This window comes from Gopherus evgoodei, unplaced genomic scaffold (genome assembly GCF_007399415.2).
Source record: "Gopherus evgoodei ecotype Sinaloan lineage unplaced genomic scaffold, rGopEvg1_v1.p scaffold_39_arrow_ctg1, whole genome shotgun sequence".
Lineage (NCBI taxonomy): Eukaryota > Metazoa > Chordata > Testudines > Testudinidae > Gopherus > Gopherus evgoodei.
The window spans coordinates 51,443-70,653 of NW_022060060.1; the positions used below are offsets into that span (position 1 = coordinate 51,443).

Here is a 19,211-nt window from a genome sequence, read left to right on the forward strand (position 1 = left end):
TCTGAACTCATGTCACAAGCCAATAGCAGCCACTTTCCTGGGATGGACTCACCAAATCACTGGCCTTGTTGGGTCACGACCCAACACTGTAGACCGGGGGATTCTGTCTGGGAGTCCAGCTCTGCTCTGTGTCTGTCGCAGAGCTCTTCTGAGGTATCTTTGCCTGTCAGACATCCCCTCTCCTCCCCACCCCCCCGATGGAAGTCAGGATAATTATAGATTGAGAACAATAGATGACGCCCTCTGGGGAGCTTTCACTGTTACAGCTGGTGGGAAGGTGTGAAAATTGGACAGGTGGGAGAGCACAGGGGGCTAAAACCGGGGTGAAAAAATAACATTGGTGTGACTTTCGCTTGCGTAAACTTCCCCTTTCAGCCCGTGTTGTTTGTTGGTCAGTTTCCCCCAGAGATTGGTCATGAGGGCTGCAGAGCTCAGAAAAGATTGAGGCCTCTTGGGGGGTCTTTTTGAGAACCTGCCATGCTGGAGGGTGAAGAAGGAGACTTTATGGCTGTCCTGGAACTGGGGATAGAACCCAGGAGTCCTGACTCCTGCCCAGCCCAGATGGGTAGTGGGTGTGTATGGGATAGAGAGATGTCCCTGTACATAGTTGCACACAAGTATGGTTTGAAAGCTCTGTTTGCACAGGAGGGCAGGGACCGGAGGAGAAAGGGCGCGTGTTGGGTTATCTCATCCATCCATGACTCATGGAGGGCTCTTCCCTAGCTTTAACTAATGGTCTTGTGATCAAACAGAGGAAGGGACTCGGGGAACTGGCTTCAATTCCCAGATTTTCCACAGACTCGCTCTGTCACCTTGGGGAAGCCACGTCACCTCTCCATGCCTCAGTTTCCCCATCTGTTCAATGAGGGTAATGATGCTCACTTCACATCGGAGAGCTGAGGTGGGCTGGACTCAGGTTGTGAGGCGCTTGGGGAATATTTGTGCCTTGTAAAGGACCAGAGTTTCCTCTCAGCGTCACTCGCACAAAGCAGAGCTATTCCAGCGCAGTTGCTCCAGGTTTACACTGCAACGGCCGAGGTCAGAATCCCATTTCTCATGTTTTTCGCCCGTCGCTAGGACACCACTGCAGAATGGGAAGTTAAAGGCAGAGAGAAGGTCAGTGACAGGCCCAAGGTCCCACAGCAGCTGGGAACAGAACCTGAGTCCTCTTCCCCCTTTTTGATGGTTTCTCTTGTATTCTCTTTATTTTTTCAGGGAACCCCACACCCCCCTTCGCCTTCCCCCTGGTTTCCTGCTGCACCAAGACTGGCAATGCTCCCCCGGACACAAGCTTGGCCTGCCTAGTAACGGGCTATTCCCCATCACCAGTGGAGATCAAGTGGAATTCGGGCAAAGTGACCCAGGAGGTCACAACTTTCCCAGAGGTGACGGTGAGCAACGGGCGCTTCACCCAGAGCAGCCTGCTGATCATCCCTGCCAGGCCCCGGCAGGGCGACACCTACCAGTGCGATGTGACACATCAAGGGACAGCAACGATCGAGTCGAAGAAGTTCCCTCAGGAGTGTAAGACACGCGGCAGGGGAGGGCGGCACAGCCAGGCTGAGCTTTTCAAAGCGCCTAGAGGGTCTGGGAGCCAGTGAATCTTAATCCACATCCCGCAGGCTCCTTTGGAAAAACCTCAGCCTGAAAGTCTGGGGAAAGTTTGGCCCAGTGTTGAAACACACTGAGCCCTGGTGCTTTGTCACTGCAGATCTCCTGCCCCCAGCGCCCCCTCCATGGACCCCTGAATGAGGGAAACCTTAGGGTGAAAGGTGCCTGGGGCAGAGACCTACATTCCACTAAGGGGGGGATTTTTCAGCTCTGCCTAAAGGATTTAGGCACCTGGTTCCCATGGGAACTTGGCATGCGAATCCCTTAGGCACCTGGGAAATCTGAGACCCGCAGCTGGGCTGAAGTGGCACCTAAGCCGCATGCTGGCCCCTCTGCACAGGGGAAATCTTCGGCTCACTGCCTTTCACCCTCACCCTCACCCAAACCCAACCCAACCGCCTCCCACTGGGGGAGGCAGAACAAAGCCCATTAGCCGCGTCAGTCCAAAGCCTCAAAGCAAAACCAGTGCAACTCTGAGCCCAGGGTCCTGGCCACCAGAGCCCCCCAGCGTTCAGCCGGCTGCATGGGGAGCCCCACCCTTTCCCACTAGGCCACCTTCCCTGCATGGTTCCTAGGCCTCCTGCCTGTCCACGTCTCGAGATTCCCCCTCAGGCGCTTTCCTCAGCACTGAGCCAGAAGCTTTCCCTGATACAGACAGCAGCAAGCAGCCCCATGGGACTACAATTCCCAGCAACCACTGGCCTTAAAGGGGCTATACCCCCTTATGAGCTAGCACTGGTTACACCTTTGTCATGGAGCTGGGTGTGTTCCTTGCACTTCGGCTTTTCTGAGGCATCTTTTGAAATGGATACAAGCCCAGAGCCGCAAACCTAGGCATTCTGCGGTCAGAACTTCAACGGGTGTAAATCAACTGATCTCCTCTGAAGTCAGTGGCACTGAGCCGACTTACATCAGCTGAGGATTTGACCCTTTATCCGTAGTCAGACACAGTCAGTGCTCTCCCAGATTTTCTTCTGATGCCATGTCATGCTGTACAGCGCCACGGTCCCCTTTAAATAGGGGACATTAATTGAGGGAAACATGTTCAAATAAACAAACACAGCTCAAGTTCCAGCTTTGTTCCAGCTGTTTACCAGGTGGAACACATGCAGGAAGAATGCCTGGAGGCTTTTAACATTTGCCTAGATGATTTAAGGGCCCCGTTCCCATTTGTTTTAATCCATTACATGGCTGTAAAAAATCTCAGTCCTGGAGGCTGATTAAAGCACTCAGTGTAAACGTACCAGAATAAGGTGGGATTTACTAGTGCTGGGAGCAGTGTAGAGTTATCTCTCTCTCTGGAAGGGGGCTGGGGATCTACAGAGAGTGACACTGGACTGTGTTTTCCCCTCTCTCTGCTCTCAGGGTGTGGTTTGACAGCACCACCTGAGGTTCACCTGCTGGTGCCCACCTGCGAGGAGAGCTCCACGGAGAGCCAGCTGGAGCTGGTTTGCCTCCTCCTGAGCTTCAAACCCAACAAAGCCAACGTGAAATGGCTGGTGAATGGAAAGGAGAGCAGCCCCCCCACCCCGGCCTTTTCCTCTGCAATGGGCACAGACGGCTTCTACATGGGACAGAGCCGCATGAACGTCACCAAGCAGAGCTGGGAGAAGGGGGACGTCTACACCTGCCAAGTGACCCACCCAGCAGTGGGAGCAGAGCTCTCCATGCACAACACCAGCAAGTGTTTGGGTGAGGGGCTGGGCCCGTGCATGGCAGGGAGGTGGGGTGGAGAGTTACTGAGAAACCAGCCCTGCCTAAGGGTAGGTGGGACTTCACCTAGACACCAGTGTGATGGGAGACACAGGAGTGCCATAGAGAAACTGGTGCTATAGGTGGATGGGAAGAGAAAGAGATAGCAGGGCTGGCTGGATGAGAGGGACACTAGGAGTGTTCTGCTGGAGGTGGAAGGGATAGATTAGATTAGATTAGATTAGATTTCAATCGTCTTTTTCTGCCTTTCCACATTATTTGAACTGGTCAATGACATCTCTTTGCATTTCTCAGCCTGCCTCAGAAGCTCACTTGACCCAACCATCTACTTAACCAAACCCTCCTATGAAGACATCATCATAAATTCTGGTCATGTTACCTGTCTAGTTCTGGGCTTTGACTTAGCAGCCAGCAGAATTGCAGGAAAGTGGATGGGCAAGTCAGCTCTGCGGTGAAGACAGAACCCCCCAAGAAGAACAGCAAAGGGACCACCAGCCTGGTCAGTTCTCACCCTGTGTCGCTGGCACAATGGGGACAAGGCACCCAATTTACCTGCGAAGTGACCACACCCTGTTCTGGAGAACTAACCGAGGACATAACCATGAGCAATACAGGTGAGGAGCCTTGGCATCTCAAAGGGAAAGGCAAACTCCAGTCACTGTGAATTGGGACTGGAGGGTGAAACTCACCCCGCACAAGTCCTAGGCAGCCTTTATGTCCCAGTTAACCCTCCAAGAAGGACTTTAGTTGCGCCTAGGCCCTCAGCACAGGGGTGTGTTGCAGGTAGAATTAGTATTTCCTCTGTGAATTTCTCATTCTCAATCTCTCACTAATTTCCACTTGCACAGTTTTCCCAGGATTCTCTTCCCGATCATTAAATTCCAGCTCCTCCAAGAATTTCATTCCCTCAGCTCCCTGGTAAACGTGGATGTGGCCTGCTAGGGGCTCTGATCTGACTTGCGTCTGTACTTCTTACCTCTGGAAATCAGGCTGGTGCTTGTCACTCACCATCTGGCCTTTATGGGATATTTCCGGTGAGACTTTCTTAAGAATCTCCATTGAAATGCCCAAGTTGTCCAAGTCCTTAAGGCAGCCTTTGAAAATCTCAACTGTGTTGAATTTTGCTGGGAGCATTTTGAAGGAGGGAAGAGGCTGCACCGGAGTGAGAAAATGGGTTGGTGACTGTAGCGTGGTGGTCACTCGGTCCAGTCTGGAAAGGATTAAAGCGGCCCTGGGAGAGGGCTGCGGCTGTGGATCAAAGCCTGGGCTGGTTGGGGAAGGCAAGAACAGGTGGGGCCCTGGCCCAGTTGGGCCCAGCTGGTCCCTGTAAGAGGCTGTGAGCCAGAAGCCTAGTCAGACTGTCTCGCTAGCCTTTGAGAGGGAGGGGCCTGGCTGCTGGGGAGTGAACCTGAGGTAGAGTACGGCTGGGGGAAGGCCAGAAGAGCTGGGGAGTTCTGGCCTGGAAATCCCCCAGGCTGCGGCCTAGTATATGGCCAAATAGGTATTGGGGTTGTAGGGGGCAGCCAAAGGGCAGAGGAAGGGAGCAGGCCCAAACTCTCCTTGCCAGTGATGAGTGACTGACATTGCAGTCTGCCCCAGGGCATGGGGGCTACTTGGTGACTGGCAGTAGCCTACGACTAAGGAGAGGTGCGGATGGGGGATGGGGGTTCCCTGGGAAGGAGTAAGCCCTGAGACTGGGGGGTTACTGCCAGGGGCAGTACCCTGGATATAGGGGCACTGGAGTCCAGGGAGGGACACGGGGGCCAAGCAACAGCGGGACACTGGCCTTCAGAAGGTGCTCCGGAGGCTGGAGAGTTAATTCCCGAGGTGACCAGCAGGAGGTGCCGCAGGGGTGAGTCCCGCACCTTTACAGTGACCCAATGTGATGATGCTGCATGGTGGAGACTGGGGGAGAAGAGGAGATAGTGTGGTTCAATGGTGGGGGGAGGGTTCAGGTTTGCAGGACTAGCTCAAAGAACCATGTCCATCTGCGTTACTGTAAAATCAAGCTGAGGATAACGATCGTGATGATAATCTCGAAGGAGATGAAGATGCTGAAGGAGAAAAGGAGAAAGAGTGTCAGAAAGCTGAAGGAGATAATGAAGAGGATGGTAATGAAGGTTTTGCTCTGGAGAAGATGAAGATAAAGAGGAAGGAAGTGGTTATGAAGACAAGGAGGTGAAGAAGATGAATATGATGATGGTGATCAGGACGAAAATGAAGATGATGATGTTAAGTTGTTGCCGTTTAAGGCTGAGGATCTGGAAGGTCACTCTGACTCTGCGGGGAAGGCTTGGGAGTTCAGTTGAGGGTTTGGGTGAAGGCCCATGCTCTTTGAGTTTCAAGGGAGATGATGCTCAATGGTTGGGTTTTTATTTTGCCTGGCTAGAAGCCTAAAAATTCATGCAAACAAAGGAGAGAAACCCCTCAGCTCCATTGGCCCACCGTGGGGCTTGGGCATCCATGTGAATCTTGACTCCCAGCTCCAGCAGGATCCACTTTACAAACTTATTTCATGAGCCAGACCGTGCATATCCTTCAGAGAACATTCAATAGAGGCCGTTGTCCCTTGGTGCCAGGGCTCCAATCAGTCTGGGCTTCCTGGCTGAGATTTCTAAAGAGACTCAAGCTCTCCCCTTCCCCATCTGCTTGCAGTGGGAGTTGGGGGACTCATGCCCTGAGGGATCTTGGCAGACGATGGGTGTGAAATATAAAGGGCCCATCTGCCTGTGCAGGGAATAGGGGTTGGGGAACACAAGTTCCGTCCTGAGCTGTGGGTCCCATGTGGGGTCTAGTGGTTAGAGCAGGAATGTCTGGGTGCCAGGCATGACCATGGGCAGGTCATTTGTCCTCTGTGTCCCAGCTGCCATCTCTGGAAAATGGGGATAACTAAGCTGAGCTCAGGTGGGTCATCGAGCTCATGAATTTGTGTCTGGAAGGACTGTGAGTTGAGTAACCATGGCAGATCTGTCCCTGGCCATTTTTTCCACAATGGGGCTTTCTCCCAACAAAACCAGAGACCTTCAGATTTGTTCCTGGGACCCAGAGACCCAAATAACCATAATGGGATCCAGGAATCCCAATCCCTCAGTTGGTTGGAAAATCTCAGCCATTGTTCCTGCTAATCCATAAGATGAGGGTTCTGCCCCTTCCACCAGGGAACCAAGTGCCCTATTTACAAGTCCAATGATCCTTGGCCCCTTTCCCGAACAGCCCCTGGGCTCTGCACCCCTGAGAGAGAGGCACTCAGTTACCACCTGGTGCCCATTGAAATATTTGCTCAGCCCAGCCCTCAATGCCTCCTCTTGCCCCCACCAGGTGTCAGCAACTGTAATCAACACCCTCTGGAGGTGTCTCTCCTCCCCCCTTCCCTGAAGGACCTCTACATAGCGCAGAACGCCACCATCAGTTGTTTGGTGAGCGGCATGTATATCCCAGCAGCCTGGAGGTCTCCTGGAACCGGGGTAGCGGGGGCCCGTTGGCCGTGGTCTCCAGGGATCCGGTGCTGCAGGAAGATGGCACCTACAGTGCAACCAGCATCCTGCCGGTGTGCATGGAGGAGTGGCAGGCAGGGGAGGAGTTCACCTGCACCGTGAAGCACCAAGACTTCCCGTCGGCCATTGTCAAGACCATCCGCAAGAGTCACAGTAAGAACTCAGCCTTTCCCCTGTAGGGGGCGCCAGCTCCAATGGGGCCACAGGCTGGGGGAGTGGCTGGCACAGGGTGTGGGGAATGGGACGTGGGACCTTCTGTCTCTAGGGGCCCCCAGCTCTGATCCGGTTTCAGGTGTTTGGGACGGGGAGTTACAAATTTGTGGGTGGGAAGAAATGTGCAAATTGATGAGAGAGAAGGGGATGGAGAGTCAGGACTCCTGGGTTCTTTTTCTGTCTCTGGGACTGGAGTGGGATGTAGTGGGTTAGAACAGGGAGATTGGAGGCTGTGACACCTGGGTTCTAGCCCCTGTTCATGGAAGGGATTTGGATCTAGTGGGTTAGTGTGGCCTGAACTCCTGGATTCTGTCCATGAATCTGGGAGGCGTGTGGGGTGTCTAGTGGGATATAGCAGGGTCATGAGGGTGGGGGATGGTAGCCAGGACTCCTGGGTCCTAATCCTTAGCATTAATCCCTTGCTGTTTCTCATGGCAGTGGTCTCCCTCCGGGCCCCTTCTGTCTACATCTCCCCTCCTCACACTGAGGAACTGGCTCTCCAGGAATCAGCCACCATCACCTGCCTGGCCTCCGGGTTCCGGCCCAGAGACATCTTGGTGACATGGACCCAGCAGGATCGGCCCGTGCCCCAGGAAGCCTACACCAACGTCGGCCCCGTGTGGGAGGCTGGGAAGGAGGAGCGCTACTTCATCTACAGCAAGCTCAATGTCTTGGTGTCCGAATGGGAATGGGGGGACACCTACGCCTGCATGGTGGGGCACGAGGGTCTGCCCATGACCTTCATCCACTGGAGCATGGACAAAGCCTCTGGTAAACCCACCGCCATCAATGTCTCTGTGATCCTGTCCGACACCGACGTTACTTGCTACTGAGGATCAGAGCCCCGCGGGCTCCTCACGGCGTATCTGGGGTGGCCATGGAACCTCGTGGGGTCTGGGATTCCTCTGAGCCTGTGTGTAAAGCTGCGGGAGCTCTGGTGTACGGAGCGTGGCTGTGTGCGGGATATGCCCAAATAAAATGCACCAGTGTGTCTTCTGGCTGAGACTGTCCGTGCGTCTTATCTATCGACACATGCTTCCTCCCACAAAACCTAGATGTATCCATCCACCCTTTCTTTCTCTCTAGCCATCCTCCTTTCCTTATGGATTGTCTGCATCAATTCATCCTTCCACAGGATCCATCCATCCATCCTACCCTCTGCAGCACCTGTCTCTTTGATTCTACCTTATCCATCGAATCATGCATGGAAAAACAGGCAATGTTCTCTCTGCATCCATCCATCCTCTGCAGTGCATGTTTCTACCTGCCCACCCCTCTGCAGGGAGTTGCTATCCATCCATTGTTATTGATGATATTGCAGCTCCTAGATGTCCTGACTGAGGTTAGGGCCCCATTGGATGAGCACTACATGAACAGACGCAGAGCAAACGTCCTGGAACCAAGCAGAGAAAGGCTGGGAGGGGATATTTTGACACAAAGGGATTAAAATTGGGACACTAAAAATGAGTGAGACACCCAACTCCCACTGCAACTGTGAGTTTATTTCACTGGCACCTCATTTCCTCAAAGTCCTTTAAAGACCCCAGACTAAGTGGCTTGTATCTGGTCACACTGCAGGTCAGTGGTAGAGGTGGGAATAGAGCCCCGATCCCCCATCTCCAAGACTTGTTTCTTAACCGTTGCATCTGTCTAGCAATGTAGTCCTAGCCAGTCTGGCATCAGAACTCCTTGGAGATGTGTCCTCACCTGCCCACATCAGGTTCAGAGGCAGAGCCCCCAGGAATCTGGTATTATGTCTGATCGCCCCATGTCAAGAAAGGTATATTAGAAATGGAGAAGGTACAGAGTGGGGAGAAAATTGATCATGGGGATGGAACAGCTTCCATATGACGAGAGATTAGAAAGGCTGGGACTTTCCCTCTTAGAAAAGAATTGACTAAAGGGAAATATGATCAAGGTCTATAAAATCAGAGAAAGTAAATATTGAAGTGTTATTTCCCCCTTCACATAACACAAGAACCAGGGGTCCCCCACTGAGATTAAATGGCAGCTGGTTTAAAACAAACACAAGGAAATATTTCTTCTCACAACAGAGTCAACCCGTAGAACTAGTGGTCAGGAGATGTTGTGACGGCCAGAAATATAGTTGGGTTCAAAGAAGAATTAGCAAGTTCATGGAGGATAGATCCATCAAAGGTTATTAGCGAATATGGCCATGGATGCAGCCCTAAGCTCTTGTTGTCCTTCAGGCTCTGCCTGTCATAGGCTGGTTCTGTCTGACAGCAGATGGATGACTCAATAATTGCCCTGATCTGGTTATTCCCTCTGATACCTCTGGCATCAACCACTGTTGGAAGACAGGGTCCTGGGGTAGCTGGACCATTGGTCACATGCACTGTGGCCATTCTCTTGTCCAATATTCAAAAGAAGGTTGAAAAATTGGAGGAGGTGCAAAAGAGAGCTAGAAAAATGTTTAGAGGATGGAGGAAATGGCTTCCAGTGAGAGACAGGAGGAGACAAATTGTCTGAAAGAGACATTCAGGAGATGGCTTCATGGATATGTATAAGTACCTCCATGGGGAGAAAGTACCAGGCAGTAAAGGTCTGTAACTTAGTATAGAGAGGCTTAAGAGGAGCCAATGGCTGGACAGATACAAATGTGGAATAAAGCAGTGTGGGGTGGATCAGGGTTGTGCTGACACTGCAGATTCAGTCTGCCAGACTGTCCTGGCCTCACCACAATGCGGGCTAATTGCCAGAGTCTAAGTGGCATCCCTTGGGTTCTGGGCTGTGTGGCCTAATGGGCTGAGAGAATACAGCCACCCATGAGCACAGAATGGTGTGGCCTAGTGCCCAGAGTCAATTTATCAGCCCTCAAGTGCAGGATTCTGTTTCCTAGGGGTTAGAACAAATATAGCGGCCCTTGAGTGCAGGGGTGAGTGGCCTAGCAGCCAGGGTAAATAGAGAGGCCCTCAAACGCAGGGGAGTGTAGTGTAATGGCCAAACCCAGGGGCCATCACCAGAGGGGGTGATGGCAGTGCAGGAGGACAGGGGCCCACCCAACTCCACCGAGTCCTGACCCAGGGCCCTAGCAGTGGTGGAGTGGTCCACCAGTGGGTCAGTGGGGAGTCATAGAATCATAGACTCAAAGGTCTGGAAGGGACCTCGAGAGCTCATCTAGTCCAGGCCCTGTACTCATGGCAGGACTAAACATTATCTAGAGCATCCCTGACAAATCTTTGTCTAATGTGCTCTTAGAAACCCCCAATGATGGAGATTCTACAACCTCCCTAGGCAATTTATTCCAGTGCTTAACCACCCTGACAGGAAGCTTTTTCTAACGTCCGGCCTACACCTCCCTTTCTGCAATTGAAGCCCATTGCTTCTTGTCCTATCGCCAGAGGTTAAGGAGAACAATTTTTCTCCCTTCTCCTTGTAACAGCCTTTTATGTTCTTGAAAACGGTTATCATGTCCCCTCTCAGCCTTCTCTTTTCCAGACTAAACAAACCCAGTTTTTAATCTTCCCTCACAGGTCATGTTTTCTAGACCTTTAATCATTTTTGTTGCTCTTCTTTGACTTTCTCCAATTTGTCCACATCTTTCCTGAAATGTGGTGCCCAGAACTGGACATAATACTCCAGCTGAGCCATAATAAGTGTGGAGTAGAGCGGAAGAACTGTGCCACACAATAGCAGATCTTAAGGTGGCCATGCTACAGCAAAAAAACTTTAGACTTGAAAAGAGAAACTGCTGAGCTTCAATTCGTCTGCAAATTTCACACCATCAGCTCAGGATTAAACAAAGACTGTGAATGGCTTGCCAACTACAAAAGCAGTTTCTCCTCCCTTGGTTTTCACACCACAACTGCTAGAACAGAGCCTCATCTTCCCTGATTGAACTAACATCATTATCTCTAGCTTGCTTCTTGCTTGCATATATATACCTGCCTCTGGAAATTTCCACTACATGCATCAGACGAAGTGGGTATTCAACCACAAAAGCTCATGCTCCAAAATGTCTGTTAGTCTATAAAGTGCCACAGGATTCTTTGCTGTTTCTTCTACATGTTTGCAAACTGATTGACTAATTATTTGCTCCATTATCTTTCTGGGTACAGAAGTTAAGCTGATTGGTCTGTAATTCCCTGGGTTGTCCTTATTTTCATTTTTATGGATGGGCACTCTATTTGCCCTTTCCCAGTCTTCTGGAATCTCTCCCATTGTCCCTGACTTTTCAAAGATAATTGCTAATGGCTCAGATATCTCCTCAGTCAGCTCCATGAGTATTCTAGACTGCATTTCATCAGGCCCTGATGACTTGAAGCCAACTAATGCTGGGCTGTGAGTCCTTCCAGCTCTTGGGAAGGGGTCCCCAATGGAGCCCAGGCTGGTGGTGAGTGGAAAACCTCCTACTGAGTGGTATCCTATGTGGAATGAGTTGGGAGAGCTTTTACTCAGTCCCCATGAGATGCCTTCATTCCCCATGGTGCCGCTACTGCCCAGGAACCGGTCCCAGCACAACTCAAGCTGGCATTGACTGAGAAGATGCTGCTGCCTGATGGGTGTGCCTGGCCCCATTGAGTTCTGTACTGGCAGGTCTCAGCCCAGTTCCCTGGCTAGCCAAGGGAGGGGGAGGGCATGCTCGGGGAGGGGCATGAAGTGCTGCTGGCTGGAGTTTGCAAAGGAGCCAAAGGGTGTGAAATGTAATGGAAGTTGGAGGCTGAAATCCCTGAGGCTGCTCTGAGAATTGCAGCCTGTGACAGGGGGTCTCCACCTGCAGCCCACCCAGTGTCCCCTGGCAGGGAGCCCTCTGTCTCTGGCCCTGGACAGGAGCTCCTGCCAAGAGCACAGACCAGAGCTCCCTGCTGTGCCCACTCAGCTCCTTGGCTTAACGAAGAGGCCTCTCTAACCGGCCCCGTTTATCTCAACCCCAGCTCCTCACTGCCCAGTGGAGGACCAAGGCATCGATGCTGAAGGAGGAGAGGAGGAATCTGACGGTCTCTGGACATCTGTTGCCTTCATTGCTCTCTTCCTGCTCAGCCTGTTGTACAGCGCCGGCGTCACGCTGCTTAAGGTAACAGCAACCGCTACCTTCATGGTCACACTTCGCTGCTTCTAGCAATAACCAGTGCTCAGTAATCTATCCCAGCCCATCGGCATGCAGCCACCAGCCATCAGCCGTCCTTGGGAACTACCCAGTCACCCACAGTCAGTGATGAAATTCAGCGAGGACAAATGCAAGGTAACCACTTGGGAACGAAGAACCAGTAGCCCACATGCAGAACGGGAACTGACTGCGGAAAGGGATCTGGGGCCAGACTGCATCACAAGCTAAATATGAGTCAATAATGTAATGTTTTTGGGGAAAAAACAAATTCTGGGCTGTATTAGCAGGAGTGCTGCGAGCAAGATACAAGCAGTAATTCTTCTGCTCTGCTCCACACTGATACGGCTTCAGCTGGAGTCTTGTGTCCAGTGGTGGGCACCACATTTCAGGAAAGATGAGGAAAAGTTGGAGATAGGCCATAGGAGAGCAACTAAAATCATTTAAGGGCTAGAAAACATGAGCTGTGAGGGGAGATTGAAAGAACTGGGGTTGTTTAGTGTGGAACAGAGAAGACTGGGGTGGCGGGGACGGGGGAATGACATGGTAACATTTCTGAAATACATAAAAGGTTGTGACAAAAGGAGGGTGAAAATTGCACTCGTTATCCTGTGAGGACAGGACAAGAAGCAATGAGCTTAGACTGCAGCCAGGGCAGTTTAGTTTGGACACTGGAAAAAACTTCCTAACTATCAGGCTGGGTAAATAGCGGAACAAATTGTCCAGGGAGGTTGTGGAGCCTGCATTGTTCGAGGTTTTTAGGAACAGGTTAGAGAAATACCTATCAGGGATGGACGAGTTATTACTCAGTCCTGCCCCACGGCAGGAGATGGGACTAGGTGACCTCTCGAGGTCTCTCCCTGTCCTACAACTGTGTGATTTTATGGTTGTCAGAGGCTCAAACCAAAGTCAGGAATTAGAGCCCAGGTTTAGGACCAGGTTACCTGGAGAGAGGAAAGCCTGGGGCCAGGGCAGGACCCGGGCTGGAGCCAGACAGAAGCAGGGCTGGAGCCAGATGGGAACAAGGCAGGAGCAGGGCTGGAGCCAGACAGGAACAAGGCAGGAGCCGGGCTGGCCCCGGACGGGAACAGGGCAGGAACAGGCTGGAACAATCCAACACAGCTGCTTTCACAGCTCTAGGGAAATGCTTTGGGCAGCTGCTTAACTTCTGCTGGGCTTGTGAGCTGGTTGCTGACTCTGCCCAGGAACCAGGGTGGAGCCGATCAGGCTGCCTGCTACAGGTCAGGTGCACACGTTAGGTTACCTGGGACTTTCTTTGCTGCCAGACCAGATTCCTCACAGTGTGCAATGATCAATCAGAGATAATGAGAAAACCTTATTGGGACAGACCCAGGCCAGTGGGGTACAGGAGTCTGGTAGAGGGCAAATAGACTGGTCAGTGGACGAGTAGTTTTTTGTACCCTGAGTGACCAGAGCAGAGGCTGCACTAGAGTAATCAGGAACCTGCTAGAACCAATTAAGGCAGACAGGCTGATTAGATCACCTGCAGCCAGTCAAGGCAGGCTAATCAGGGCACCTGGGTTTAAAAAGGAGCTCACTCCAGTCAGGGAGGGGGGAGCCAGAGGAGAGGAAGTGCGTGTGAGGAGCTGGGAGCAAGAGGCACAAGGAGCTGAGAGTGAGAGGCTGTGCTGCTGGAGGGCTACGGAGTACAAGTGTTATCAGACACCAGGAGGAAGGTTCTGTGGTGAGAATAAAGAAGGTGTTTGGAGGAGTCCATGGGGAAGTAGCCCAGGGACGTGTAGCTGTCATGCAGTTGTTACAGGAGGTACTATAGACAGCTGCAATCCACAGGGCCCTGGGCTGGAACCCGGAGTAGAGGGCGGGCCCAGGTTCTCCCGAAACCTCCCAACTCCTGATCAGACACAGGAGGAGTTGACCCAGACTGTGGGGGAGATCACTGAGGTGAGCAAATCTGCCAAGAAGTGCAGGACCCACCAAGGCAGAGGAGAACTTTATGTCACATTATTTATTAGTAATCAACCACCTGTCATCACTAATTAGTGAGATCCCATCAAGGCTGACTCAGCAGTGATCAATGAATAAGAATCAAGAGTCAATTCCAGTCCTTTATCACTGAGAAATCAATAATCAGGGATTGGCTATTTCTGGTCAGTACCTAGTGATCTGTAATTAATTATCAATAATCAACACTCACAGACCAGTAATTAATGTTAAACAATGAAGGATCAATAAGCTGCTAGTAATTATTAACTGATCATAATCACTTATCCATAATCAGCAATGAATGATCAATGACCAAAAAGGAATGATCACTAATTAAGAAGCCAGAACAAATGTTCAAGGACCAATGAGCATCAATCACTAACCACTCAGCCATGATCACTAAGGATCTGTAGTGGGGCCTAGATGCACAAAGGGCCATAGGAGCCTGTGAAGCTGGTTCTGTGGCGGGGACATGGTGCAGGGGCCTGGAACCAGAAGCAGAATCGGCTTAGACAACTGTGGCTCCCCAGCAGGGCCGCCCAGAGGATTCAGGGGGCCTGGGGCAAAGCAATTTCAGGGGCCCCTTCCATTAAAAAAGAGTTGCAATACTATAGAACACTATTATCTTGTAGGGGACCCTGTGGGGCCTGAGGCAAATTGCCCCACTTGCCCCTCCTCCCCCGCCCGCTGGGCAGCCCTGGGAAAAATAAATATTTAAAAACCTTCCACATCTTGGCACAAACCATTTTCTGAAAACGTCTTTTCAAGTCAGCTTTACAACTTATCATTGGTTGTCAGCATCAGCGAGTGCTAAAAGGCACTAAAGCTCATTAAAAGGGTTGGACAAATATTTTCTGTCAAAACTTTTTTTGGATTGAAAACTAGGGGTTTTTAAAAAAGCCGAAAAAAATCTCGGACAATGTCTGCTTTCCTTCAAAATGTGTTGTGGTTTTTTTAATTGAAAAGCTGAAATTAGTCTGTCAAAGCCTGAACATGGTTTGGGGTTTCAGAAGTGCGTGGCCAAATATTTGCTGCTTTCTGTGTTTATTTAAAGAAACAATAAAAAAATTCTGCTTAAAAAAAAATCCAAAACTTTTGAACCACCTCAGCTCGTGACCCAACGCCTGAGCCCATCCAGTCAGAGATTTTTCCAGGCTTCTGATACTCTGTTTCAGAGTAGCAGCCGTGTTAGTCTGTATCCAAAAAAAGAACAGGAGTACTTGTGGCACCTTAGAGACTATCACATTTATTTGAGCATAAGCTTTCGTGGGCTACAGCCCACTTCTTCGGATGCACAGAATGGAACATATAGTGAGGAGATATATATACACATACAGAGGGCATGAAAAGGTGGGAGTTGTCTTACCAATTCTGAGAGGCCAATTAAGTAAGAGAAAAAACTTTTGAAGTGATAATCAAGATAGCCCAGTACAGACGGTTTGATAAGAAGTGTGAGAATACTTACAAGGGGAGATAGATTCAATGTTTGTAATGGCTCAGACCATTCTCAATCCCTATTCAAACCTAAGATGATTATGTCTAGTTTGCATATCAATTCGAGTTCAGCAGTTTCTCGTTGGAGTCTGTTTTTGAAGCTTTTCTGTTGCAAAATTGCCACCCTCAGGTCTGTCATTGAAATGACCAGACAGGTTGAAGTGTTCTCCTACTAGTTTTTGAATGTTATGATTCCTGATGTCTGATTTGTGTCCATTTATTCTTTTGCGTAGAGACTGTCTGGTTTGGTCAATGTACATGGCAGAGGGGCATTGTGGCACATGATGGCATGTATCACACTGGTAGATGTGCAGGTGAACGAGCCCCTGATGGTGTGGCTGATGTGGTTAGGTCCTATGATGGTGTCACTTGAATAGATATGTGGACAGAGCTGGCATTGGGCTTTGTTGCAAGGATAGGTTCCTGGGTTAGTGTTTATGTTGTGTGGTGTGTGGTTGCTGGTGAGTATTTGCTTCAGGTTGGGGGGCTGTCTGTAAGCGAGGACTGGTCTGCCTCCCAAGACCTGTGAGAGTGAGGGATCATCTTTCAGGATAGGTTGTAGATCTTTGATAATACTCTGTTGGCTTCCTTGACTCATATCTGTCTCCATAACTTTGGGTTCATTTAGCTTAGAACATAAGAATGGCCATACTGAGTCAGACCAAAGGTCCATCCAGCCCAGTATCCTGTCTGCTGACAGTGGTCAATGCCAAGTGCCCCAGAGGGAGCGAACCCAACAAGTAATGATCAAGTGATCTCTCTCCTGCCATCCATCTCCACCCTCTGACAAACAGAGGCTAGGGACATCATTCCTTACCCATCCTGGCTAATAGCCATTAATGGACTTAAACTCCATGAATGTATCTGTTTCCTAGAGATTGGCTCCATGGGGTCCCTCACGAACTGGAGACGGTTACTGTGGGTTTGTCTTTAGTATAGCTTATGTACTTACTCCACGAACTGAGCATTTGAACTTGTTCCAGAATCTGGGATGAGCCTATGTTGTGAAAACTGAAATGCTCAAAATAGCACATGGATGTGAATGGACACAGGGTGCTAAAATTAAATTAACCCAGGGGTTCTCAAACTGGGGGTCAGGACCCCTCAGGGGGGTCATGGGGTTATTACTGGGGGTCGCGAGCTGTCAGCCTCCACCTCAAACCCTGATTTGCCTCCAGCATTTATAGTAATGTTAAGTATATAAAAAAGTGTTTTTAATTTATAAGGGGGGGTCACACTCAAAGATTTGCTATGTGGAAGGGGTCACAGTACAAAAGTTTGAGAACCACTGAATTAACCCCTCTGGAGCCTCGGGGAATGCAGGGGAGGGGGGTCTCCCTTGGTAGGGTTGGGAAGGAGGTAGGTGGTGTAGGATATTGCTCTTCCCCTGTGATCCCTCCCCCATGGAAAAGATAACAGCTTGGCTCTTTGTGTTAAATAGCTGTCTGCAAGCCTCAAACTGCCGAATGAGCTTTAGGGTAGGGGAGGCTGTGCCTCCCCAAACAGCCTGTCCCTGTCCCCATCCGACCCCCACCCACTTCCTGCCCCCTGACTGCCCCGCCTCAGAATCCACGACCCATCCTGCTCCTTGTCCCCTCACCACCTCTCTTAGGTCCCCTCCCCAACCACCACAACGGGATGCCACCCCCCACCAACACCCCCGTTCCCTGTCCTCTGACTGCCCCGACCCCTATCCACCAAGTCCTGACAGATGCCAGGAATGCCTACAATCCAACCCCCTGTTCCCTGTCCCCTGACTGCCCCCCGGAGTCTCTGCCCCCTCCCTGTCCCTGGGACTTCCTGCCCCATATCCAACCCCACAGCCCTGGCCCCCTACCATGCCGCTTACCCCCGCCTCTCCCCTCTCTCGGAGCCTCAGTGCGCCGTGTCCAGGAGCGGCCTGGGACAGTGCTGCAGCAGCCTGGCTCCAGCAGGGCCTGAGCTCCCGCCACTCGGCCCAGAGCTTGCAGCCCCAGCCCCTTACCATGCGGCTCCGAGTGGGGAGGAGCTCAGGCCCCATTGGAGCCACACCGCTTTAGCTCTGTCCAGGGCCGCTCCTGGGTTTCCTCCACCTCTCCCCTCTCTCAGAGCCTCAGCGTGCCATGTCCAGGAGCTGCCCTGGCCCCTTACCACACGGCTCTGAGCCGGGGGGAGCTCAGGCCCCACTGGAGCCATGCCGCATTAGCTCTGTCCAGGGCCGCTCCTGGACGCGGCAAGCAGAGGCGCTGGGGATGGAGGAAGGCAGAGGCAGGTCCAGGGCCGGAGCATTCTCATGGGGGCCTCTGTGGGGCTCGGGCCTGGGGAAAATTGCCTCACTTTCCCCACCTCTGGGTGGCCCTGCTCCCCAGGGAGTTGGTGTGCGGCACCTGCTGGGCAGTGGCCGTTCCCTGAGGCGGTTTGACAAGGCTGGTGTCTCTGTCTGGAAGTTGAGCTGCAGCTCAACGCAGAGATCCTGGCAGGATACAGGCTTGACTGGGCCAGGTCCATGGCCCGGGCTACACAGCAGGACAGGCTAGATGGTCCCAACGGTCCCTTCTGGCCTTGCTCTCCCAGGATAGGATGCTGCCCGTGAGCCCAACACCAGGTCCAATGTCACCGGCTGAACCCCTCTGCTCTCTGTGTCCCACAGGTGCAGGGAGTGCCCGGCTCCAGGCTCCTAGGAGGTGGACAGCATTGCTTCATCCTCTTCCTTCCCTCCCTCCATCGTCAGCCCTCCCGGGCTCCTGCCCCTTCTCTGGACACCTGGAGGGACCATGTTCCACGGCAGCTCAGAGAGAGTGACAACGGCTGCTGAAGGGTCTGAGCTCTGCAGAGCCCAGAGCAGGGAGGACAGAGTCCTTTCCCAGACGTCCCCAGGGGGCAGCCCACGCTCTAGCTTGCACTCAGCCCCATGCCCCTCAATCCTCCACCCCACCTCCCATAACAGGGACTGGATTTCCTTGTGTGTGTGTGTGTAGGTCTGTAGTGTCATGAGGTCTGGTCAACTTGGACTCTGGCGAGGGAGAAGCGTCTCTCATTTGCTCTGTTGTTTAGCTTGCACAGGAAGTCTGTGTTTGATCCAAAATAAAATGAGTTAATAATTGATGTTTGATACTGTCAACAGGGAAGCCCTTTGGACCATTCTAACACGACTTGGCTGCCCAAGAAAATTTTTCGAGATTATACTCCTTTTTCACGACAGCATGACAGGCGAAGTATTGTCTGATGGAGCCACATCAGCCCCCTTCAACATCACCAATGGCGTGAAACAAGGATGTGTTCTCACTCCTTGTCCTATTTAACCTGTTCTTTGCATGCGTCCTTAACCATGCAATGAAAGATCTGGACCGAGGTATATATTTGAAATACCGGCACGATGGTTCACTTTTTGACCTCTGTCGCCTGAATGCAAAGACTAAGACAGTGCAGAAACTCCTTCTTGAGACACTCTTTGCTGATGACTGTGCCCTCATGGTTCACACTGAAAATGATCTTCAGCACATTGTCAACAAGTTTGCTGAGGCCTCGCAACTCTTCGGACTAACTATCAGCCTCGGAAAGACAGAAGTTCTTCATTAACCTGCACCTGGATCAAATGCTTCTGTCCCGAGTATCTCCATTGATGGCACTCAGCTTAAAATAGTGGAGAACTTTAAATACCTGGGTAGTGAATGAGA

At 51.4% G+C, this 19,211-nt stretch overlaps 1 gene segment (V, D, J or C); it reads left to right on the top strand.

Annotated features, from left to right (window-relative positions):
- The first annotated feature begins 477 nt into the window (after positions 1 to 477).
- Positions 478 to 18,349, top strand: LOC115642200. The segment is given in 8 exon segments: positions 478 to 565; positions 1,216 to 1,524; positions 2,977 to 3,303; positions 3,619 to 3,938; positions 6,643 to 6,971; positions 7,470 to 7,802; positions 11,927 to 12,066; positions 18,185 to 18,349. Coding segments are annotated over 8 exon segments (2,011 nt in total).
- Positions 18,350 to 19,211: the final 862 nt, after the last annotated feature.